Raw genomic sequence first — 26920 nt, 5'->3', positions numbered from 1 at the left:
TTGACTTTTTTCCATTACACCAAGCAGTGGGGGCAGCTAAAGTCACAGAGCAGACTACACGTTCTTAACCTAAGGCAGGGGGTGGCCAGAAACAGCTTACATTGCTCGGAGTTTATTACTTGCCATCATTATTGAACAAAAAGAATAGCGCAGTGGTTCACCTTGGCACATTACAGAAACAATTTTAAAACTTCTTGGAGCACTAGGATATCCAAGAATTCAGCCTCATTTTGACTGACGCAGGCAAAACTAGAAAAAAAAACAGGTAAATTTCACTGCCTGTTAGCGCCCAGCACGACTGGCAAGGGCAGACCAAATACAAAATCTTCAAAGAACCACTACAGGGGTGAGAAACATTTTATTTCTTGCCCGTTTCTCTCCCTCTACCACTACTTTAATCCAATTTTTTTTTAAATATGCCTTCTCCGAGCAGACATCCTGAAGGGTTCTTTAAGAGCGGTTTTGACTGCGTCAGACGTACAAATAATTTTGCTCGTGTCTGCAGGCTGTGTCTTTTGGCCTGCCTAACCTGCTGCTTCTCTAAGCAAACAGAACGCACTGAAGCACAGACGGACAAGAGCACAGCGAAGAAAAAGACTCTTACCTCGTCTAACCAAATACGGTTTAGTGTAGTCCCAACTATCATTATCATTTCTTATTACGTTAAGGCGGGTTGGCTACAGGGAAAACAAAAACAAAATTTGCTGTACAGCATATCTGTTTCCAAGAGAAATCGGAAGCATGAGTGAAACTGGAAGGGTGGAATAATTACCCGGGCATACTCGATTTTCAGCGTGCAGCACCCAGCGTATATATCTGCTCCGTTGAGGGCTGCCTTTGCTTTCTGAGCACTTTGGACTGATTCAAATGTACATTTGGAGGTTAAGGAGTAGTTGTGACCCGGCAAATACTCTCGATTTCGCTACAGCAGGTAACCCACAGCCCCCGTCGGCGCGAATTACCCCTGAGGAGAAGGGGTGCGCTTTGCAACTGAGCGGTTAACTTAACGAGCAGGCAACAGGAGAGAAGACTTTGTCAAGGGCAGTGCCAAAAGAGCGCGAAGCACAGCACGAAAACGCACGCCAATTGAAAAAAACACGATGATGGTCCTCGATTGACGTCTAGCGATTGAACATGCTGAGCAACGCCTGGATCACACCAGCCATGGAAAGAAGCCGAGCAAAGCGTCCCCGGTTTTCCCTAGATAACAAGCATGTGGCAATAAAAAGGGGGAGTGGGGTGTGTCCCTCGGTTAATATACTGACCAGGTGCTTGTCCCAGGGCCCACTGCCACAGCTGATGTCAAAGACCCCTGCCGAGAACTCGCCCGCATTCACTGGCCCAGACACGGTCGAACAAGAAGTCTCTTCCGAACCATCACTAATTCACTCCAGCGCTACCTACTTGCTGGCGTCGAACCGGACACAAGGAAACGACTTTAGCTCAAGTCCCCATTAACAGGAGGGCAAGGACCCAGGCACCTCCTGGACTCTCCTCTCTCCAGAGACGCCGAGATGCAGCCTGTGCCCTCTGCGCGTGGTGCAGCGGCAACACCACAGCAGCAGAAGCTTCGCTTCTCCTGCCCTTCGTGCTTCACAGCACATCAGCAGGATCTCACAGTCGTAACTCAGCAGAGTCGGCCTGTGGTTACACGTCTGGCTGGAGAGGGTCCTGAACCTCACAGAGAAGAGCTTATCTCCCACGACTTCAGAGGGCCGGGGGGGGGGGGGGGGACCTATCAGTGATTGAACGCGTCCCATAATGAGCCTTATGACTGAACATCTAAAAGGGTTCCCAATCTAAAAGGAATCTAAAGTTGTCTAGCACAAGCCCCATAAAACATTAAGAAATAAGGTGGTTTAAGGTGAGCTTCCACATTAATGCGTGTGTGGTGGTATTTACCTTCCGGTATTCAGCCAGGTGTTAAACGGCTCCTTTTCAGGAAGTCTAAATGTGCACCTGGTGTGGCGGTAAGACAGAAGATCTGACCCACCAGGGGAAGTGGGAGCTCCCTGCACCTCTCGGCTCCCGCTAAGCTAGAAGGAGGGGTCCCAGTTCAGCTGCCCACCCCCACGGCCCACCGTTCTGGCCCCGGACAGGAGTATGGGAAAAAGGATATTCCACCATGGCTTGAATCCCATTCCGCTTGAATATGACAATCCGCAGGACGTTTCCGATGGGGTTACACACTGTGTATAAGACATCCTGCGGGGAGAAAAAAAATCGGGATGAAAACATCGACAACAGCAGACCTCACGTAATCAAAGCCAATCAAAGAAACCCGCCAATTGTAGACCAAGCTAAGAGAAAACAAAACGATGGGTTTGATCACCAATGAGCTTTTTTGTATCCAATTTGATTTTCATAACATTTTAAGTATAACTGTCTGTCAAACCCCAAAATTGTGGTGAAACAGATTTCTTGTCTACTGTAACTAGAAATTTAATTATTAGGAAAAATTATTTGAAAGTTTTTCTGTGTGCATGACATTTTAATAGCACCAGCACAATATTTTTACACTGCTTTCTCATCATACTTGTACCATTATCAAAAATGCACAAAAAGTCTGCAGAGGGAAATAAAAGAGTTGTCTTCAGAGATGGATCCTTACACAGCAGCTGAGAGACAGGTGGAGGGAGTCGTGTCTTTGAAAGATTCGTCATAGCTGCATTGCAGTCTGGCTGCCCAAATTACAAATCTGTTGGGTTTTAGATCTAAGGTGTCTAAGCCAAGAATTGAAAATTCAGGGTGAAGAGTTTAAGCAGTATTTCTTTTTTTTTCCCAGAAGAGAAGGTTTACTCCTCAGCACTGGCAGAACTGACTCACTGTCTAATGGAGTGGTCCATGTTTGCATTAATTCTGCCGTGAATTGACTATGCTGATCCAGAGCACTAGATCTAATGAGCCACGGCGTGGTGAAATGTAACGTGCTGTAAAACTGTGGGGCAGAGACATATTTATACAAAACAGTTCTGTCAGAATCTGTCCCCACAATCTGCAGAAATCTACTTCAAGACAAAACACTAGGGCTACACAAGCCCCATATCTGCACAAGGGCTCTATGCATGTAAGAGATGAATCTCATGACAGAGAGTTACAATTGATGTAATTGTTGGGCTAATCAGCATAGTGCGAAGTGGGGGAGTTCCCTGCTCTCCACCTCCTGTACTTAATTAAATTCAATCGTTGGCATCTACAGGCACACTGTTGTGCTCTTCTTTTCTTAAGAGTGGTCACAGACTGCTTCATGTATAATTTTTTTGGGGAAAACGTCTTTGTAAAAATGGTGCAGTATAGATTTACAGTATACAGTACTGTATATAGGCATATCCTGCAGTTATGTGAGATTAAGATCATGGCATGTTTCCTGAAGATAATATGTGCAGAATTTGTACTTTTGACTTAAGTATGTGTTAGAAGAAACAATGTTACATGCCTACACTTACACATGAATGTGACAGACCTAAATAATGTATATTGAATAGTTTAAAAGAAGAGGCATTGCAGTAGTGCAAGGTATCTTCACATTTCACTGTATCATACTCCATTGTCACTAAGTTTAGTTTTTTTGGAATTTGAATCTAAACATAGGGGCTGAAGTAGTTCAAGTGGGTAGCTATGTAGGCCCTTCAGGTGAAGAAGGCTCCACAGCCTAAATGTTGTGTTTCTTTTCTTCACTTTCCAGCATGGAATAAATGTTTATTTGTTCCTAAACTCAGGGGCTGTTGAGTGCTGTTCTTGTCAGAGGAATCACAAGAAATGTTATCAACGTGAACAAGAATTATTTCTGAAAACAGGAAAAACAAACGATAAAAATATGGTTGAGTGATCACACAAACATATCTGTGGTTTCACAGCAAGAAATGGACCATTCAAATCCTGCATTTCTGATTTGTCACTCAAGGTTTTCACTTTTGTTTTTTCATTTCGAAATGACTTTTCCACTAACAAAGCACTCAGAGCCTTCTGCTCTGCAGAGTTTTCAACCAAAGCGTATGTTTTTGATTGTTCCAAAAGAAAAACAAAACGTTATTTTAGTTTTTTTTTCAGAAAGATCTTAACAGTTTTAATCAACTGGTTTACCAATGTGAACGTTTCTTAAAGCCATGCAAAAAAAAAACTGGAACACCTACCCTCCTGGATGTTTTTCACCTCTGCATAGGAGACATTTCAATATGACAATTTAGGATATAAAAGAAGGCCAGACCAGAAGGCCAGGAGGCTGGTCTTTGAAAACTCGCTCCGTTGCTAAAAATGTCATCCTCTTTAGCTAGCCTTAGTTCAAGTGCAGCATGCCGATTCTTCCAATACGGTTCACACATGGGGTGTCTGCGCTTGGCTGAGGTTAACACACGGGGTGTCTGCGCTCGGCTGCAAAACTATGAGATAAGGGCTGAACACTTCTAAGTCGGAATCCGCTCCCAAAAAGTGGGAGCAGACCGCAAATCTCCTTACCGTCGTGATGGGGTACAGCGGGTTCTGGATGGACAGCAGCAGCACCTTGTTGCCGCTGTTGGGGTTGTCGGAGTTCGTGGGCCTGGTGATCCTCTTGCTGGTGGAGTAGTTGAAGAAGGCCTGCTGCCCCGCGATGTAGACGGCCTCGTTGGCTCCACAGGCGACACACTTATCGGCGCTCTCCAGGCCCTCGAACTCCACCAGGGCCTGCCGCTTGAAGGGCATCATCATCACATAGCTGGAAAACCAAAACGAGAAGAGGCGGCCTGCTGACTCCCGTTTCCTTCACAAGGTAGACTGCACTTCACAGGCGTTATACCAGAAAGTGAGCAGCCATCTTCAAAGGTGACAGGGTATACAATATCATTTTGTATGATTAACTCTTTCCCTCCATCCGTAAAATCTGTAGCTTGTCTCTGGCTGCATTTGCGGAGCTTATTTTAAATGGTTTTAAAGCTGGTAAGAGGATGGGAGACGAAGACAAGAGGGAGATGCTTGTCTGAACTACATTTCCCAAGCAGCAGCTGCAGAGAATGATCTGCCATCCTCCGTCACCTGACCAATTGTCTCCCTCCAATTCTTAAAACCCAGGAAGCAGTGCCTACCAGTCGGCTGTTGACCTCTGCTCTTTAGATAAAGAGCAGAGCCTCTGTTATGCACTGCAACACTGGGACATGGGAGCAGAGCAGTGAGGAGATGGCCAATAGACAAAAAAAGTTTGAAGCATGAGTTTTTATTTTTGGCAGAATTTTGTTTTAGTGCTGAGAGTGAAGCTGCCTATTTATATTTAAAGAATGGAGAAAGCAGTACAGTTAGAGCACCGCTAAAGATATTTTCTGTTGTTTTGTGGTCTTCCGGTTTGTTTTCCCTCACGCTCTAAAGTAGGGTGCACTGTTTCTTACCTTGCTGCATCTGTGTGTCTGTTTACCGAGACCTGCTTATAAACAGCGCTACACTGCCACAGCACACCACAGCACCCCCTAGTAATCCATAACCTGCAGCACACACAGTCAGGTCATCCTTCACTTGAACCACACAGCCACTGTATTTTATTCTGTTGTGAGAAAATAATAAACATGGAAAAAAGTTCTGGTCGTTCTAGAAACAAGACCTGGATGTTGCCCCGTGTTACCTATAAATAACGTGTAGACTTCCTGTGTTAGGGTAAAATAGTTAACATTCTAATCTACTGTCGTGAAGAGTAAATTCTTGCAAATAAAAAAATCTGCAACAAACTTCAGCGACATTCTCTGAAGCACTGTGTCAAAACGAAAAAGAGAAGGCTTGTCATTAATTAAAGAGATTGTCAGACATTGGAACTGATGTTCAATTGAGTCATTTGAATACGTAGTCTAGATCAGAAACAAGAAAAAAATTAAAGAGGCACAAGAGTATGAGACCTTTATCTTCCAGTTATATAAACCAGAATGCTCTGTAGGACTATTATTTAAAACAACACCCATCCTTCCAGTTTTAAGCACTTTATGCATTTATTTAAAATAAGCAAATGCCTTTCTTTAAAGAAGTACAAATACACAGTAGCAACACAGAAAAAATACTTCAGGGTATCAAAAAAGACGCAGTGCAAAATAATGGTTATCTAGCACAATCTGCTGTGACCTCAAAAGTATGCACTCTTGATCACAGCGATTAAAAAAATGAAATGAAAGAAAGCTGCAGAAAACATTCTTCTGTGCTGCACTTGAAAAAAAAATAATTAGGTTAAGAAAATGCTTGGAGGTATAATTGCCATGAAAACTCTGAATGCTGATTTCTATACTGTGCTAAAAAGAGTTCAATTTAAACTACTGAAAGGCTTAATTTAGATCCTAGAAAAAAAAATCTTTGAATATATGTCATTTAGTGCCATATGCGCACGATATTTTTCTGTACTTTTTGATAAGCCATTAGAGGATTGAAAATGTATTTTAAAAAAAGGAATCCTATGTATTTCTTGTATTTCTTACATTTTTATTTTGGTTATAACACAGCAGATTTAGTTATATCATATCTATTAAATTGTAATTAGATGTGTAATAAACCAGCCTATTTTAAGTGGTTTCCCTCATTTCCAAACCACAGGCCACACCCAAGCATTGATATAATTCTTCAGAAACCGTCACTGAAGTTTTTTGTCATGTTTTTTGGGGGGTTTGCCAGGGTTCACAGCTCACGAAAGCCGAAAGCAACGTGAAGATGCCAACCAAACCGTCGTCTTACCATATTGTCCCAAACTTCTCCAGGGCCTCCACCAGGTCGGCCTCCACCACCGACTCGCACAGCCCGCGCACGTGCACCACGGGAGAGGGGGCGATCCGGTGGGCATCGTCCCCGTCGTCCTGCGGGCAGAAGACACAGCGGCCCAGAGGTCAGTCGGGACCCGGCGGGGACCGGACACCTGTCCGCGCAGCCAAGGGGGAGCAACGCCCCCAAGAAAATGCACATTTCTGACTCGGACAGTACAAGCGCCCCGTTATTGATCGACTTGATCGCCCCCAGGATTATCTTGAATATAGTCCTTCCAGTGTTTCCTTCTGACAGCTGTAAAATGCCGTAACAGTGTCCACAACACCCTTTTAAACTTTCTAAAGTAAACGCAACAAAGCCAAAGGACATTTATCCTGCACGATCTTCCCTATTCTTATTTAAGTGCTACAGGAGAAATAGCACAACCTCAGCATAACCAAAAAACAAACAGTTCTAAAAAGAATGAATGACTGATAGGCTGAACCCACTGAAGGCTTTTTTATTTACTGCAGCAATAACAAATATAAACTAACTTTTATTAAAATACATTCAAGATCTAGGAGGGAAATCTTTGGCACCATACCTTGTTTCAAAAAGCAAAGCCTGTAAGGCCCATTTTCTTTTTCTAAACCTTCAAAAGAAACTGAAGGGAAGATGCAGCTAAGAATCATTTCACCGAGCAGTTTTTAGTCAGCGACTTTGAAAGGAGATCTCCCACGACACTATGCAGCAAATGTGATGCTTATTTAACGTGTCAAAAATAGCCATCACAAAATTATACAATCACTGGTTCTAAAGCAAGTAAGAGAATTAAAGTATTTACAGACACAACGAAGAAATATGTACAGTATATGGAGTTTTCGGTTTTATTTTCTTTTAAATGGCACATACTGCACGTCCATTTCCTGAAATGGATATGTAGGCCTACAGCCTGCAGTCATCAGAAATGAGCTAAGGTTAATAGAACTGCTGTCTGCGACTAGGACAGACACATTCCTGTAGGCCTTTTGTTACCTTAAATGTCAGTAACTGCAATTCTGCTCTGCTGGAGTCCAAGAAACTTCACTTGAAGAGCCTGAAGCCCATTCAGAATACCATGTCAAACCTACCAATTCTGTCACAATAGAGCTCTGGTTCCTGTAAAGCTCTGTACTACCATGAACTGACTGTTCATTAAAAAACCACCCAGCACTTTGGCAGCCACACAGAACTGCAGGAGGAGCTGCTCTCTTTAAGGTAATTCTAGCACAGGATCGGGAAGCTCTGAGCCAAGAATATAAATGTATCCGTGGTGCCCGGAGTTGTTATTTGAAAAAGAAACTAAGACTTTTTTCCCCAAATCTCCAGCACAGTACAAACATTCCAGGACTATCATACACCAATTTATTACATTTCACCTAGGTACAGTATGAATGCTAACTCTGTGGAAGGTTTCCAAACCTCCCCAATCTTCAGAAAACAACACACAAGAGGAAATGGTGACAAAAATACAGCAAACCAGAGTGATAAAAACTGTACCTAAAATATATATACCACAATATTTTAGCTGGTGCAGATACACAATCTGGAATATATACCATAGTACAATAGCAAAGCTTATTTTATTTGTACTTGTAACTCTGTTGTAACTGGATGCTTAGCACACATGACATTTTTCAGCAGAATTCTGAGGCTGAGAAATACATCTCAAGATGCCAATAAGCTTTTGAAAAACGCATTTCAGATGCAGATACCAAATAAGACTAAGAAAATTGCCGTTAAAAAATGACGGCAACTTCATTCTACATATTGGCACCTCGTATATGAATGTGTCTTATCTTATTCACAGCGATTCAGGCGTAACCACATAAATCCAGTCAAATCAGAACTTGAGAATTTGGCGTGTTTGTGCTCACAAACACAGGAAGAAGGAATGAGGAAGGGCAGTTCATCACCCACACATGCAAGCCGTGTGGAAGACAAGGCTCTGGAAACTCGATTCATCTTGTGCGCTGTTAACACGAGCCGAGATACACCTTCAGCGCGCAAAAGGGAAACCAAAGCTTTTAATGCAGGGGGCATACATTACATTACACTTCCACTGACTGCACAGCACAGAGCCACCGCCCGAAAACTGGGTCCAGTTGTGCACAGTTTGGGTCACTGCTGAAAAGATAATGATAGTTCTGAAGGCTGGATGAACTCAGCCTTCTGTGAATGGAGAAGCCTAAGAGGGGACCTCATACCAAGTATTCAAAATCCTTAAAGACCCTGACAAAAGTCCAGCCAGCTTTTTTTCTTCAGAATGAGCAGTGGAAGACAAACCAGATGAAGAAATGAGATAACATGTGGGATTGCATTTATAATGGGAATAGGGGGCACTTCTTAACCCAAGCGGAACACACCCAGCTATGTTGCTGAAGCTGATGTCCTAGCTTCAGACAAGAAAAGTCTGGATAAGACCATCAGGTCAGTTAGCTACTAATTAGCAATAAATAAATAGATAGATAGATAGATAGATGGGTCGAACAGTCTCCTCTCGTTTTTTATTTATTCTTCTGAGGGATCCCATAACTGCTCAATAGCAAGGAAGAAGACATGCACAAACAGGCACGAGCACTTGCCAAATGAAAGAAACATCCACTTTGCCCAGTCCATAGTGTGGCCTACTAGGAGTTTTTTCCCAGGACTCACGAATGCAGAGCTGACACCAGCTGAAACGCCCAGCCAGGCAAGCCTTTTGGTCCTGCGCATGTCTGCAAGCACAATGCGATCTGGGGGGGCAGTCTTCTTCACTGAGACCACCACTGCCAGACTAAGATCACTCTGCTTGCCCACTGGCAGAGAACTGAAAGCCGGGTTCTCAGAAAAACAAGGCTCCCTCAGCTCTCTGCACCACGTGCACGTTGGGCAGCCCTGTGCACCGGACAAACACTTTTGATCACATGGCCAGAGGTGGTGAGAACTTCACAGTAAGTGTCAAACGACGTGATTCAGTTTAAGCCACTCGACGGCAACTCACACAGATCAACGCCACGGCAACGCTGCGTCGCCATAGCAACCATGGAATTTTCTGAGACATGCGATTTTGTATTTATGTGACAAAGGACAAGAAATCACGTGAGCTAAAAGCATGTATGTCTAATCCCCTTCCTGGGTTTCATCAGTGAAGGTGTTCGCACCAAGATCATCTAAAAAGGGTTACCCAGCTCTCTGATTCTTATGCTTCTTAATGCAGATTAATTCTTTCTCACACTGCATTGGAAGGAAAACCTAATGGACATGTTTTAGATCCATCTTCATTTAAGAAAAAATGCAGCTGATGAATTATCCAAGAATAAGAAAACTCTTTAAATGGGAGCAAATTAATTCCATAGCTACACACCTCACTTAAAAAAACGTTTCTTATCTTTTTTAGTATCTTATCCACAGTGATTTGGAAGAAACCACATAAATCCTGACAAAGCAGAACCTCAAAGAATCTGGGTGTGTTTGAGCTTGTAGATACAGAAATGAGGATCACTAAGATGAAAGAACACAGCAAAACGTTTTTTAGTGTTTGACAGTTCTGCATTCTGTAAGGGCTCAGGGTTTGATGCAGTTTTGCAATATCAAAGACATTAAAGGCACGGTAGAGCTGATTAATACATCAGTGAGGGAAAAGTGCACATCTTACAGTTGATGTCCCTATAACAAAGCTGCAGTCAGTATGCCCCTGAGTCCCACAAAGGCAGTTACCTGGAGAACTATACAAAACGTGGCCATACTAAAGGTTAAGGGTGTGTGACCCGAAATGATTTGTCAGTTACTTTTTTGCAAAATGGATCCCCATGTACTTTCTTAGAGCATCATCGCAAAGTTAATATCTTTGAAAAGCGATGAGACTGCTGTTAAATTGTTCATTCTTGAAACGGAAACATCCGCTTTTCTCAGAGTGCTAGGATATCTGCTCATTGCAGGTTTGCACTCTGGAGCTTGCATCGCCCACTTATGCGGTCGGAAAACAAAAGAACACGACGCCGTTTTGTAAAAAAAATATATATCACAGGCTTTTCTAAAACAAAAAAGCTGGGAGGGATAAACGTACAAATCTTCGCACGTTAAATTAAGGTGAACTTCAAAGCAGGCTCATTTTAACTACAGTCATGTACCGTGAGCTCCCTACAACTTGCTAAGGCAAGAGCTTTGTATCTGGTTTCAGCGTCACAAAAACCGCCAAGAAACCGTGTTTGCGAGGCGTGCAAAGCAGAAACATCGTCATCTCTTGCACAGACAAAGAAGGGTTGTTTCGTATTTGGAAGGGCACGGAGGGCTCGTGCGTGGCAAGATAAGGAGACCCTCCGGTTATTTTTAGCAAGCAGGTGACATTTAAGGAGTGGCTCAGAAGATGTAGGCCAAGTGGTGAAAAGGTCACGCCCGGGTGCAGCGACACCACATCCAGTAAGAAATGAGGAAGGCGCTGGCCTCCCTCGTGCAGCCAGGACACGGAAGGGAGAGCGAGGGATGGCCGAGACTGGAAGCCTATCCTGTCCCCGGGTGTTTTTTACTTCTCGGGCTTCAGCCCGTGGGACCAAAACCTCTGTCTTCGGATGTTCTGTTTTCATTTCCAGCCGCCCCTTTCAGGAACCTAAGCACAACATCCTGTAAAAGCGGAATACATTTCAGGAGAATTTCTACTCAGCAAAGGATGGGGACGAGAATGAAAACCCAGGCCCCTAATTTGTGTGGATTTCCGTTTGTTGGCCTCGAGGAGAGATACGATTCAGCCCCACCACCCACCGCGATCGCCTGACTTAGACATGTCCAAATCAAGCTCATCAACATCGCAAGTCGACATGAAAATCAAACATGCACGCTGGTTAACCCTGGAATGAATAGGCTTGATAAAAAGCCGCAAAATCACATGATCAATCCCCAGGCTAACGTCTACCTGATCAAAAAGAATCATAGGACTCTGTCTTGCCACTTTCATGCCTTGATGTTGCCCCACTCTGAAATGATTTACAAATAAGACATACAGTGAGGCTGGAGACAGGAGCTGAGTCGGTGTGCGTTAGTTGCAAGGGAATGAGGGAAAGTTATTTCTATGCCTTAAAGCAAAAGGCCCACAACTGAAGCAGGCTGAACAGACTAAATGCTTTCTACTTTTCAACCTTTAACTGTTCCTAAAACATATACTTGCAACTTTGACTATCGCATTTAGTTAAGAGCAAGGTAGCGATACCAACAGCTGGATAGCATTTTTCTCATCTGAGATTTCCTTGTGGAACTCTACATGTTAATATTGCACACCACTTCCTGTGCTCGGCCCTTAAGAGCATCATTGCTGAACCACAAAGCACGCAGAGTGACATCCACGTGCACACCAACAGGCCTCACGCCATCAAGTCCAAGACGTCTTCAGTGCTTCAGTTGAACTCGGGCAGAAAGAAAGCAACACTGATTACATTCAGAACACTGTTCTTTGTACTACCTTCACCTTTCATTACCACTGTCACGCTAAGATTTCGATACAGTTCAACATCATCCAATGATCTTTATAGGTAACTTATTCATGCAAATGTAGAAAATATGTACAATACCTAGGAAAATATTTTGGACTGCAACATTCTTACCTAAATGTTGTTAGTTATAAGAGTTTTGATAACAAGTCCCATCACTCTCCTAATACAATAACAGAAATTAAATAGAGTTTGTAACTAAACTCAGCTGTCTGTAATTTGCAATCACTCCTGACGTCATTTCCTCTACTAAAACAGTAAAAATACTGTGCATTATCCCCTTCTCTCCTTCACATACTGTACCTCCAGCCCATCTCCACCTCTGCAGCTGCAGGGGGTCCCAGCCTCCTCACCCCCTGGCCAGGAGGCCCTCAGCCAAGCAGGTTCAGCCAAATTTTCACTCAACACTTCATTATCCTTTCGATACACTTAATTCTTGGGTGTTGTTATTCCTAATGAAATCTGGTTTTAAATAAGAAACATTAAGTCCCTTGACTAAGTCTGTATTATATTGATCTTATGTTCTATCAGACTGTGCCCAGGATGGAAACATTAATCACGGGGCCGCGAAGCAATATCAACACGAGGCTTCAGACCCTGCGCTGAACGTCTCAGCTGCCCCTCTCCGCCGTTACACCATCGTCCCCATGGGAGCAGTGAACTGTAAAGCATTCGGTTACTGGCTGTTTACAAGAAAGCCTGTGGCTTATCTATAAAATCTTCGTAGTCTCTGAATATGTTCCAGCCTGCAAGGAGAAAGATTTACATACGATAACGCTCGCTGAACTCGTACAGAATGGAAACAGCACGAGCAGTTAAAACGTGCTCGACAGCCATCAGGTTCAGGCAGATCCGTGTACCACAGAAATGTAAAACATCAAGACAAGACATGACGGCTCAGCCTCCAGCCTGACCATAATCCAGTATTTTTGGAAGCACCGGAGTCGGGCCGCACTGTGTGTCATGGCCCCAGACAGGGGATAAAACACATCCCCTGGGGGACACATTTTGTGGACTCTAGCTGGGGGTATAGCCCCCACCCTCAACAGCCCTTTGGGAATGTTCTCTGAATGGCTCAAAACCAGCTTCAGGGGCTCCAACTATCTCAACTACACCAATTAGTCTCCACCCCTGCGAGAACAGGCATACTTCTGCACCTCTGGATCCTGTGCTGAATATCACACTACACCTGTTTTTCTACAAAGCGACTTGCATGTACGCCCAGATCTTTGCAGTGTTAGGCTACAAAACAGATCAGGCTTGCTGAGCCGTGTGTTATTCAGGTTTACTTGAATAATCCAGGATCTTAACTACCGGGTTTTATGGGGTTCTTCTTTCTGCTGTCGGATGGCCACAGAGACGAGACACCGCTGGCACATTCCTCTGCGGCGCTACAGAAACAGGCCAGAGGTGTTTTACACCCGTGTGATGCAGAGGCAGGCCTAAAAACAAAGCCCCAAGGCCCAGATGTGTGAGACTGGGAGACGAGCTGCACGAGACGGGTGAAAATGCGGACCACAGCTGCCTGCGAGGGCACCGCAAAGCAAGCGAGGACCCTTTCCCATCAGGGATGACGCTGTTGAGAGGAACACGGCATAAATACGCAGAACTGGTGCTCTGGGCGGGGGGGCACAGTCACTCAATGCAAACTACATCTGAACACAAAGCCGCCTGAAGGAAGGCAGCTGCAATACAGTCAAGTGGGAGGCAAAAAATAAGAATGAACAGTGCTCAGAGACAGATCCATTTGAAATCAGGAGACAATGAAACTGATTTCTAAAGACAAGGTTTCCAATGGAGTTCAGACTTCACCCAAGGGGGAGGTGAATCCCTGCATGTCTTGTTTTCCACAGCACTCCGTCTTCTTCTATTATGAGCTCCTTAGCAGGGATCAGAATTACGTGATACTGCCCGTATACTGAAATGCAGAACTGTATAGCAGCAACCCCACTTTCTTGTGTTGTGCAAATGTACAGTACAGTACACTGTAGTCATCTCAGATCACAAGGGCAGAGCACACAGTACACCGACGACGAGGGTGCACTTACAGTACTTTGCAGAAGAGGTCCTGCCAATTACACATAATTCAGTAACAAACTCTTCCTCCCTCAAAAGCAATATAAGTCGTTTTCAATTGTTATAAGAAATTGTTAGAGTAAGTTCGGCATGCAAGATTCCTGTAATATTCATTATCCACCTCATGTAATCAGTGTTTAAATTTAAACAGATCTGCTTAACTTCCTTGCAATATAATAAATGTTTTTGGTTACAGACACTTGACCAGGGCAGACAAGGCATTGTCTCAAACATTAGGCACACTGCTCCTTAATTCTCCCATGCTGAACTCAATTATGACAAAGTATACGGAAAGAGGCTTTGAAATTCATGTGAGCACTTCACACAGAACTATCCATTGTGCGACAATACATTAGCACGCCACATTAATTCTGCAGCGCCGCACAGTTCCGTAACACAAGACCGTCAGAAAGCTGGACTGCTCTCCCAGAGAACCCACTGAGCTAATGTTATACAGTATCTACTAAAACATGGCACAGCTATAGAGTTTTCCTCTAAACCAAGGAAAAACACATAGAATGCTGTAGAAAGCTACTGTAGCCCACAGGTACACTACAATATGGCTTGAGATCTATACAATAAAAACAGCTTTTAAATAAATCATTAACAGACAGGCCTAAACAACCTGTCATTTGATTATCTTACTGAGCCAGCTCATACACAGCAGTTCAAAGTCGAGGCAGAGACAGAAAGGCGGGTCTGAGGTTGCTCTGGTTAGTAAATTAAGGACTTTATTAAGGGAAGATGGGAATTACCTGGAGATGGGTCACAGGACAGGTGAACTGAGTCATTGACAAGCATGGGGAACACAGGAATCTCTCTGCATTCTCAGTTACTTAACCTCCTTGGTAGCATTGCTCTGCAGCCCAGGTGCCTCTAATGATGATGACTCCAGAACTGCCTCAAATTTCACTCCTGTACTACAGCAAGCAAAAAAGCTTTTTATTATGTCTATTGTGACTACTATGTATTCAGACAATGTCTTTTCTTTCATGCAAAGCAGTGTAAACACATTATAGTTCCAGTCCAGTACTATACTCTACAATTTCTCCTTCGTGGAAATTAGTTGGCCTTCCCTTTTCCTACACTATAAACCAGAACCTAAAATCATTCCACCTTGCAAAACAAAATTTCATATATTGCCACAAATACTGTAGTTTAGCTTCACATGTTGAAGGTCGAAATGCAGGACGCCCTGTCAGACAGTGCTTTTTGTGGTTTCAAAAAGTTTGTATTTTAAAATATATTTTTTTTTACAATCTGTGCAAAAGCACCTAAAAAGCTTATTATCACTTTTCAAATATGTTGATCTTGCACCGTCTCTCAGTAATATTATCTTGTCCCCCGATGAGACGTTAACCTGAGACCCTGACTATTTGGTCATTAAAAATCCCATGTCACTGTTGTTAACCTTTGGTCTTCAGGGTAACTGGTGTTCTGGGCCTGCACAATCTGGCCTATCTATCTACCGTTCCCCCTTAATTCAGCTGCAGCAGTTTCTAACATCTCCACTGATCTGCTCCTGTGTTGGGCTGCTGGTGCCAGACCAGCTGCTGGGCATCGTGCAGGTGTTGATTTAGTGTAAATGGGATCCCTCCTGTATTCAAAGCACTTTGAGGTGCCTGGAGATTAAAAATGCATCTAAAAACATGATCAGAGATTAATCCTACAGTATATACGATATTTTGAGGATCCTGCAACACAGCATGCCGAAGACAAGCGTACTGTACTGTATATACTGTGCGCACATTTGAAAAGCCCTAAAATTCAGATTAAATGTATACATGTACAAACCCATCACCAAATTATTGAGAAAAAAAATGTTTCAACAAAAGGACAGAAAAAATCCTAATAAACCCATTCCCGACGCAGTAACAAATGAGGTATGAAGTTAATCCAAACCATTTTAATTTGCAGAATTAATGCCTCACGGTTTGAGACTGAGCCTGCAAATCGTGACTTAAAGCAGTCCTGCAGTGGGCAGTTTAAGCAGCCAGCAGATTGCTGAAGGAAATTAACTACATCTCCGCACTATCCTGGGCTGTGCAGTACCACTCTCCAGGGGTACTCTAGTGTATTAATGGAATACATGTATAAACGCTTTCAAATAAACATTTAAGAACGCTGAACATTGTATTTTAAAAAGCCAGAATAATTCACTTCTACTTTATATATACCAATTAAAACCAAAATTCACATATGAAAAGTGCTAAAATCCAACTCCCTGATTTATCATGATTACCATATATAATACAGAACAGCAAGCATTAATTTCCAACAGACTTTATTCCAAGCAGTTGTCAGGTTAACTTACTGGTGATTCAATACAGAACACATAGTACAAAATAGGGCTATCTTGTAAACAGAAAACAGACAAATACAAAAATAAAACAAGTTCTGATTTAAAACAATCATGTTTTGGGTCACTGACTCAGAACAGCAGTAGTAAAATTTTAAAAAAAACAAATACTTTGCCATTCTATAACGCACCCAAAAAACACAGATTGTCTGTGTGTTTTTTTACAAAGTTATACTACACTGAGCAAACCTAAAACTAAATCATGATATATGATTTACTTTTAAAAGTAATTTTTTACTTTTAAAAGCCTAGCTTTGCGATCGGCATCAGGACTTCAATTTCGTCCTGCTAACTTTCACGTCAATTTGCTTTCTCTCAGCATTAGCACAAGTCCTGTTTTTGTAGTTTTGTGCGATTCACCAATCGTTGATGACTCCTTTAAAGGAAAGAGCCAGTGAGCTTGGCACAGAACTGAGAAGGCCGAAAAGGCCCAGAGTCAACAGCATTTTCAATGCACCATAAAAATGATGTAATATTCAGATTTGGCAAAGGACGCAAACAGTACTCAACCACTGTCAAGCGCTGAGTGCTTCTGTATAACTACTGGCACTCTTTTAGTGAAACCAAGAATACAGCACAATTACACACTGAAAGCTTCAGCAAAAAGACAGGTTTTGAAAATGTCACCGGTTGCAGAGTCTCTGTTTGGGCTACATGTTCCTCAGACGCAGTGTAGCACACGAAAGGCAGGCTCTATCGCCTGCTGTGTGGAGTCAGGTGTCGGGCAGAGTAAGACACCCTGAATCAGGTCTAACGTTAAGAGCATGACTTGACTCATGACTCACGTTTTAAAGACTGTAACATTCAATGTTCAGGAGAATCTGTTCACTAATAAATCCACAGTTGTTCCGTCCATCCATTATCAGAAAGCCATTCTAATAATGATTCCCATTCCTGGGATCTACGAGCCTATCTCTGAGATACTGGCATCGGGTGCAAGGTGGGCTTGCACTCTGGAGAGGATACCTGACCGGCACTGAACATGCATGCATACACAAAATCACAGTTTAGAGATATAAATTATCATGGGGGAAACCCATGCGGACAAACCCAGAACATGCAAACTCCACACAGAGTGCCCCTAAATCCAGAATCAAACCTGGGACCCAGGGGCTGCGAGTCAGAAGCACTGAAGTTTTTAGAACGGACACCCTAAATGTGACACTTGATCTAGCAGGCTGCCTGCCCCATTTGCACTCAAACAATTCTTCTGCCAAGAAAGTGTTTTCATTAGCAGCCTGACCGAGCCGTGTTTATGACCATCTGGAAAAGACAGGACGTCAAAGCTTAACATTTCGAATGTTTCACACTTTGTCAATGTTAAGACTACTACAACATCAACATCAAGTCAAACTATACAGCTCAATTATGCTTTAACCAACACAGTCTCACAGTGCTCGCTCTTCAATGTTGGCTAATAATAAACTTCTGCAACAGAAGCACACACATAAATAAGTCGGACTGCCGAACTGCTTCTGAAGACTGGGGAATTTTAGCTCCGATCCCCAGCTGCGACCGAATCCAGTCTAGACAACGTGTAAGGACAAATTTCCAAAGGGGCTTATTACTAATGCTCTGAGCGCACACAGCAGACTTGGGGGAGTGGTGCTATCTTTTCCGTGCTTAAGATATTTCTGGAAAAAGACACAACAGTTCATAGCAACACCAGCCCGCAAAAACCCTGGGGCACGTTTAACATCTAAGCCAGTTCAAAATGCTCCATAAACACAGGCCTCTGTCGCAGCCAAGTCCGCATTCAAGGAGGCAAGAATCGCTTCCTAAATCACAGATGATGAAGCTGCCTCATTACATTTCAATGACTTTTCTTGACTTAGTGGCTCACTTCATATGCTGTGGCCTGATAATTTATGTTAAAAAAAATCAGAAGAGTACCTTATCACTTAAAAGAAAGAGGAAATGTCAAAATAACCCTCCAAATGTGTTCATCTTCCACTCTGAAAAGCCGTTCCTACTAATATATATATTTTGGAGGGACAAACGGATCTAAAGCCAGTCCTGTCCTTTGTTATTGTATCTTAAAAGCTTTTCTCTCCTCTGTGATTTTGGAGACATCTGTAGAGGATGAATCATCAGTTCATTTACACTGCAGGGCAAAACGGAAAGAGAGGCACTTGTGTTCAAATGGTGTAATAGTCTATTTGCAGAACCAGACCTCCGTTGCCATCATATATTTTCAAACAAAATCCACCAGAGTGGCTGTTAATATTGCCTTGCTGCACTTCTTCAGGACCTGTGTGCTCTGAAAGTCTTCTCTTCTGCTTGGATGGACCACACAGTAAACAAGCCCAAGGCAATCGGCCACAGTAACCAGACCCAAAGGGGGCCTCTCTTGAGATTCATCAAAGCCATCCGAGTCATTGGAGAAAAAAGCATCTTCCACAGGGCAACAGTTCTGCAAAGCAATTATTTACTCCATTAGCGCCCACATTACGATGTGCTTTGTACTGTGAAAGGTTAGTGATTAATCAAGACATTTCTCTAAATTATTGCCGATAGCTTGTGGAAGGACTGGCTAAAGCCGTTGGCTAAATATTTTTAGTTTAAGGTCTTCAACAGATTAAAGCAGTTCAAAATATTCACACTTCACTAAAGAGCTGTACTGTATGCATTCCCTTGAACCAGGGAATTCTGCTCATCTCTAAACTAGAAAGATTGTTTACTGTGCCCTGGCCACCAGTCCTCCAGCACACAGAAACAAAAGGGGTGAGAAACAATTTATAAAATGTCCGTTAAACCAGCCATGTTTCAATAATTTGCCTTTTTATTCATGGAATTAATAAACAAATATGAGACGGATTGCGTAATGAAAAGAAATCAAAATCCCTTTGGCGCCAAACCAAAGGTGAAACAAATCATCGCTTTCTAGCTATCTTCAAATGCAAAACGATTTTAAAAATCAACAGCCCATAACAAATCCTCTGCTGAGTAAGTCAAAATACCAAACACAACCCTTAACTTCAAAGGGGCTAAATCATTCATTTTGAATTCTTCTGAATTCTGATGATTCCACAGTGACACGGCACTGCATTTATTTTATTCCCAATTCACGTTACTTCGCTGGAACATCAGGCAGACAGCCAAGCTCACTGACAAAGCTGGTAATGCTTTAGAAAAGACGTTAACATAAATTGCGCATTTTAAACCCGCATTTAGACAGTAGTGGAGATAAAGAGAGAAAATAAAGGAGATACAAATCAGACAATCTAAAATGCATGTGTTACAAACAAATCAACAAGCATTTATTTAACACATGTACATTACCGAGCTACAATAAACATACCGGGGGAAAGAAATCTTCAGAAGAATGAAAAAATGAGGAGGGTAATAACTAAAAAAAACTTTAATAGTTTATTCAAAGTCACTGGGGCTTTGTTCTCTGTATTCTAGCTCTAAAGTCATTTAGAAAAGCACAGATATAATCTACACGTCCAACATTAGCTGCAAAGATACCACCCACTTTAAAGAGCAGAAAAGAAAAAAAAAACACCTTTCTTTGAAAAAGCAAACATCTTAAGGTTACAGAGAAAGAAAGGGCTGAGTGTCATTCAAAGTAGCAGGAACTGTGTCAAGCTGCTTAATGAGTCTGTCAGTTCCTGAGAAGCCACTGCTACAGAATACTGTGCCAGCACTGTTAATATTGTTTTTCCTCCTGTAAAAACCACAGTAAACCTGATGAGCCAATACACATTTTTACAACACACATACACAAGTTTACAGCTTAATTTCAACTGTCTGTGCCTGTCAAGATATTTGCTGCCAGCAGTGTTTTTGGTTTGCAATTCAAAAAGTGTCTTTCCAGGTCAAAGCTACAATTTTTTGCTTGCTTTTAAAATCAAACAGCTGTGGAGAAATGTGCTAGAACACATTCTGGAATGCTGAACAATGCAATGCAGAAATGACATTTGGTCATATTGTCTGCACAGAGGCACAATAAAACTGTAAAGTTTCTGCAGAGAGATGTTATGTTGTAAAGGGAGTCTTGGGGCTACACTTCTCACAGTTATCACACTAAGACAGACATATTTCTGTATTTTACTGGCCCAGTTTCGGTGAATTACCTTGCTAAGCCACACAACAGTAGTGCCTCAGCTATGATTTGTACCGAAAACCTTGCAGTGACAATTCAAGAACCCTGCTGCCCTCAGTACCTCACAAGTGCTGCTTGAAAAATATGCATTTAAGTTCTAACAAAACAGAGCAGGGATCTGACAACGTACCTATAGTGCACAAAACCATGGAAAGTACCTTAGAAACATTTCTGTGCTAATTTTAGTATCTGTTTAAAATTAACTGGTTTCCGACCATCGTCCGTCTTCTTTTACAGGCCCGTGATAAGAAAATGAAATTGGGGTCGGAAGAGGACTCTAAACGGAATTCAGCTTTTGGTGATGTCACCTCAAGTTTCCTTTGCTATTTTAAACCCTTTGGCGGGTGCTCTGTAGAATTCTCTCATCATAGCCTTGGAGGTAAAAGTGAACAAATATTAAAACAGAAAGCAGAACAAAATAACTGAAAATAAGAAATTCCAGTGCAACACAAAATTACAGATGTGCAGGGCTCACACAAGTGGGAGTGCCACTTAAATTAAAGCATCTACACCTGCAAATACATAGCAAGGGTTGCTAAGTTTGTTTCTTAAAAGACATAAAAGACAACAATCTAGTCCCTACTGAATGGCATCACGAGTAAGAGCCACAACAAATATCCAGTGACTTTCAGTCCTGTCAGATACAGCGGAGCTTTCCCAGGGTCAGTGACTCAGAACTTCCCTCTAGGCTACAATATTAAAAAAAGAAAATCAATACCTAATTTCTTAGAAAAATGTTCTTCCTATTTATAGCAGGCGCACTGAAGCACTGGGCTCGAGCATGAAGGCATATCCATGTAGGATGTGTCCTTGCAGGGTCCAGATCTGGAGCACAGGCAGTCAAACGGCTCTGGGCTGCTGGGAGAAAACAAGCTGTGGTTCTGGAAGTGGGTCTACCTTGAATCTGCCCGCAGCACAAAAGGAGAGGTAGGGCCACAAAGCAAAATGCTGATTGTCAAACAGCACATCGAAACATGGCTCAGGACATTTAGACCTGAAATAGCCAGCACAAATAATGTTTCCTTTTTTCTACTGATTTATTCCTGTTTTTATATTAATGTTGGCTTTACAGAGTTTAAGTACCAAGTCTTTCATGCCATGATGATTGTGCACATTTATTCATTGTCGTATATGGTACCATGTCATATTCTTTCTTTTCCCTGAAAAGCCAACAGACAAACTGAACATAAATAATGATCCTGCAGGACATGCTCCTGTTGGTCTTGGTTTTTGTTTGGAGCTGATGGATACGTACACTTTGATCAAATTTGTCAAATCGTGTTTTTGTACCAGAAGATCCCCATAATCACAGCACATACTGTACTAAAACTTTGTCTCCTTTTTCCTCCTTCCTGCAGCAATTAAAATCGCCCGGGTATCTGGCGCCTGTTGGCGGTCATGGTTTGGTTTTTAATGTATGCAAAGCTGGACTGAATTGCAGAAAGATAGAGGTGACAAAGCGCCGTATTGTCCGTACAGCAGCTGGTCTGTCGGGCTCACAGCTGAGGATTCAAAGCTTTCCCTCAGTGACAACAGAACGGAGATCTATAGAATACGATTCGTCCTGCCCAGCTTGTAAAATGTAAAAAAGCAATGTGCAGGACTATTCTAAGTAATACTGTTAAAGCTATGGCCCACAATTAATCTAAGATGGTACAGAGCGATCGTGCACCATCAAAACGGATTTAAACTAATTATGAGATAGGACAGACACACTGGATGACTGATATAGCAGAACAGCGAACTGAAGCCCAGAATTTCTTTTTCTTCTTTCAAAAGCATCCACATGGTCCACCTGCTACCGGGTAACTCAAAAGAGAATTACATGGATGACATAGCTGTAACTAATATTTATCGATTTCATTTTTTTTCTCCTCGTCGGGGGGTATAATCGTTACAATAAGGAATAATTCAAATGTAAGCACGACAGAAATCAGAGGCTCGTTTTACAAGGGGATTACCACGGCATTATTTCAACCGGGATTTCAGGGCTCAGAGCGGCACAGCGACGCAGTGGCTAGCATTACTGCCTGGCAGCACTGGAGATCTGGGTTCAATTCCAGAATGGACCTGGGGTTTCTGTCTGTGTGGACTCTGTTCCCCTCTTGATCACAAGGGTTTCCTCCAACAGTCCATCTTGGTAGGTTAATTGGCTCCTGGAAAACTTGGCCCTGGTGTGAGTGTGCGTCAGTGTTTGTGGCTGCCTGCCCTGTGATGGACTGGTGTCCCACCCAGGGTGTACCTTGCCTTGCGGCTGTGGCTTGCCAGGATTACACTGCAGCCCCCCTGTGACTGCATTGGATGAAGCAGTTAGAAAATGGATGGATGTCAGGTGTCAAGAAATGGCAGAAAATGTGCAACACGTCAATCAATTAATCAATTAATGCAAAATCAATTAATGCCTTTTATGCCAGCAAAATTTGTGCATCTTGCCGCTATAGATGGCTACTTGTAGTGTTACATGAGTGCACATTAAATATATCCGTAGTCTACACAAATACAAAGAGGCACTGCAGCAAATTTGCCATTGCTAGAATTGAAACCTGTCGATAGACCCCAATAACAATGTTTTGTTATACATTTTGGGCTATCACAGCATTTCCTATTAATTTCGCTAGTCCGGGAACATCAGAGCACTCAGAGACTCCTTTCACACTCGCTATTACATTATGTGCATGGATTTTTTTAAAGTGGTTTATGCGCTTTCAGGGGATACGGTTTCAAAAATAACGACGTTTGATGGAGAAATGTAAGATAACAGGGCCAGCGATTTAAAAAACAAACACAAGGTGGAAAATGTCGTAATATCCCGGTGAAACAGTTTAATGATGCGGCCTTCCACAAGGATCAATGTCTCACGTCAAAAGCCGCGCTGAAATACTAGCGAGCTTTTATTTGGAATCGTGTTATCACTCATGACGTGCTTTTCACTGCATCATAAATTTACACCGAGATTTTTTTTTTCTTTCCCCACGCACTGGGTTCTGGGTTGTCGGGTTTTTTTTTATCTCTTCGCTTGCAGTTCCTGAAACAGATCCTCGCACGCATTCACAGGTGCGTAGTGCGCCTTGACATTGAAAATACATTCGAGCCGTCTTCAAACTTCACTCTCTGCAGCACATGGTGAAACTATTACTTCCTGCAGTCTCACCGTGGAGATGATGAACTGCACACAACCTCACGCAAATTGCTAAAGACATTTTTTAAAGACCCTAAAACGCACAATTCCCCTACTTGCTAAAATTTCTAAAGCCCTGTTTAGAACCCCAGTGTATAAAGGATGTTGTTTTTTTCCCACCCTGCGCCGCTTTCTCTTCTTGACCCGAGCAGAAGGCACACCGCTGGGTAAGATCTAGTGTAAAGGACGCCACTTCTCTCCGGTTGAAATACAATATTAAATAAAACACACGTTAACCTCCGCGTACGCTCCAACTCTGCAAGATACAATCCCAGTGTTAGGAGCGGCGGTAGTAATGGAGCAGTGAAAAACTGATTTTTTTTTATTCCATCTCCCCGACTGCACATAGCCTGTCGCTCCGATGGGGATGTACCGTACAGTCGTGGCACGGATGTTGCAGTGCTAGTACCGTGTTCATCGTCTGATCAATGTCAAGCTGATGAGTACAGCATCAGACGCACTTTCACGGCAGCCAGTCCGCTCGCCGTAAAACAGCTCCTCCAGACCGTCGCCCTGGGATATATACTTATATATTTGAGCATTGCGCATTGGTTTCATTATCCTGCCAGGTAGCAAGCTACCGTTTTGCGCTCTCCGTGGTACGATTTTTTTTTGCCTGTATCTGATGCTCTTTGTATTTTCCGCACTCATTAAACTACCTGCTCATCCTAAAAACCGAAGCAGGGAACCGGACCAGCATCCAGCTCTTGCACACTCCGCTGCGGACGGCAGCCGGTTTCTGTCCCGATACACAAAGTGGAGATGAAGTTAACCCACTTAGCTGGAGGGGGCTACGCAGCTCGCATTCAAGCTCAGGTCTGTATGCGTGCAATGCTGTCATTCAGCCACTTTCCACAAAGTTACATAATGTCGCCTGACAGCGCGCCGCGCCGCCCGAGAGCCTCATTTGGAGAGCCGGGCGAGCCGGTTCCGAACTCACCCTCCGACTGGACCCGTATTTCGCCGATGACCAGTGCGGCCTCTTTTCTGCACCTGGCCCGGCCGCATCTTCCTCGTCTCCTAGCAGAGCCGGGGATCCCGAACCCGAGTCCTCCCCCTCCTCCAGGTCCTCGCCCTCCTCCACCTCTCCCGTCTTAAGTCGCTTGGGCGCTCTCTCGTATTCCTCAAGCAGGGACATCGCAGCTCCGAGCTGGCGATCGGGAAAACCGACGCGCAGACACACGCACGTCGATAGGCTATTTTTATTTAAAGTTGCTAAAGCGCCTCTGGGAAACCTGTCGCCTGGACCGCCTCTGCTGCTCGCCGGGCTCCGTGCATCAACCTACGCCGAATGTCACCCAAGTGCGGAGGCTGCTCTGCTCATCGGCTTCGTCCCTCTTTTGTTCACATTGCAGTTCTGCCAGCCCGGCCCCGCCCTCGCCGCCTTCTCATTGGCCGGGCGGGCCCTCGCCGCGGCCAGCGCCCGCCGCCGATTGGGCGAGGCGGGTGCCTGTCTCCCGGGCGAGGGGGCGGAGGGGGGGGGGCGACGCGGCCGGTCCGAAAGGCTCCCTTGAGCAGGCACGAGCACGGGCTCCCTGTCAGTGACGTTCAGGCTGGCGGAGGTCTGACAGATGCGAGGCGCGCAAGATACTACTGCTGCTGTTGACGATGCAGGGGCAAAAACAGACGCTTTGATGGGACTTCACGTCTCAAAAACCAACTACCACCCCTTGGCAGTTGAAGTGCCTTGCAGCGGCGGAAATCGTCTGGGAGAGAGATTTAAATTGCTCCCCAGAGCATGACTCCCGTCTCTTCAGACATTTACCCAGAGCCTACATTGCGCAGAGACGACCATTGTGTTTTTCTATCAACAAATATACACACTGTTTTATCAGTTTTTTCTTTTGAAGACATGAGATTAGGGACTAGCGCTTTATTTAAATGTGCACGCAGAAGCTGCCGGATCAGATAGGTCTGTCTGTCGAGAGGGAAGAATGAGTGGGTAGTTTTGAGGTCTGTTTGTATGGTGACAGATTAGATACAAATGACTTGCACTTTTTTATTTTCATGTAGCAGTAGTGCAAGACGTCGTGCGCACGCAGTTAATTATTTGGGGAATGTTGCTGAAATTCATTTTTTGTTTCCTTTTATACTTACATGTTTACATTTGTGTGTGTAAAGAAGATGAGGTTTAAAAACACTGCGATCCCTTATTTGCCGAGTTAAGTCATGTGAATACTGATTCCTCACCGTTGTACTCCGTGCAAATGCTATTACCTTATTTAAAAAAAACCTTATTACTGACCTGTGCCTGAAAGACTTCCAAATGATTATTCAGTCTCTGATTAGGAGTCTCAATGTCGTTTCTTGGAATTGGGCCAACGAACCACTTAAACCTGGCAACAGAAAGGGAAGTCGTATTTGTGCATACCGAGAAGCAGGGTAAAATCAAAATCACACGAGCACAGCAAGCAAACGGACTGTTTTTGCCTTTTCAAGTCTCACACTTCGTGCAGCGCGCCCTGCATAAACAACCGCGGCAGAGCGTAATTCATGGCAGGTCAGTGCCACAAGTGAAGCAACATCAGATAATCACGCTGAGCCCAGCTCCACCTGAAAGGATTTATCCACGCAGCCGTGTTGTGCCATGAGGATTACTGTATATTACAATCCTACAGCACGTTTCCAGAGAAAGCCCTCACCGGCACCGCCCCAAAACCCAGATTTTTAAGAGAATAACACACTTTATTCCGTGCAGCGACTGTAAAAACCACAGCACGATACACAAGAGCGAGATCGGGATCCTAGAGTGGTTGTGTGGGGCAGGACAGAGCCGTTTACCCGGGTTTTCCGAGATCGACCTATTCATCACAAAGCTGTGGCATGCGGTTCTTGGGACTAGCTTCTGATCATGCGAGATATTTCTAGCTGGGTCTCCTGGTTTTTCCGAGGCTCTGTCCTCGGGTGGTTTCGGCATTGGGATTGAAGAATAACTCACGCGATGACCAAGAGAAATGTTGATCCCACGCTTGGGAAACACCTTTATGTTTTTGACGGTCCATTCAAACAGGCGCTAA

The 26920-nt window shown here is 43.6% G+C and overlaps 1 protein-coding gene across 1 annotated transcript in view; it reads right to left on the bottom strand.

Annotated features, from left to right (window-relative positions):
* hnrnpll (heterogeneous nuclear ribonucleoprotein L like) overlaps nt 1–25265 on the bottom strand; it is a 35303-nt gene extending 10038 nt beyond the window's left edge. The window contains exons 1-6 of the mRNA XM_088610584.1: nt 24844–25265; nt 6676–6794; nt 4456–4693; nt 2120–2205; nt 773–869; nt 605–677 (exon numbers count right to left, since the gene is read on the bottom strand). Coding sequence (XP_088466710.1) covers nt 605–677; nt 773–869; nt 2120–2205; nt 4456–4693; nt 6676–6794; nt 24844–25041 — 811 coding nt within the window. The 5' untranslated portion in view covers nt 25042–25265. The remainder of the gene's footprint in view (nt 1–604; nt 678–772; nt 870–2119; nt 2206–4455; nt 4694–6675; nt 6795–24843) is intronic.
* Nucleotides 25266–26920: the final 1655 nt, after the last annotated feature.

This window comes from Lepisosteus platostomus, chromosome 17 (genome assembly GCF_059453375.1).
Source record: "Lepisosteus platostomus isolate fLepPlt1 chromosome 17, fLepPlt1.hap1, whole genome shotgun sequence".
NCBI classification, from domain to species: Eukaryota; Metazoa; Chordata; class Actinopteri; order Semionotiformes; family Lepisosteidae; genus Lepisosteus; species Lepisosteus platostomus.
Note: the sequence above shows the minus strand (reverse complement) of the source record. Positions and strands in the feature narration are given on the sequence as shown.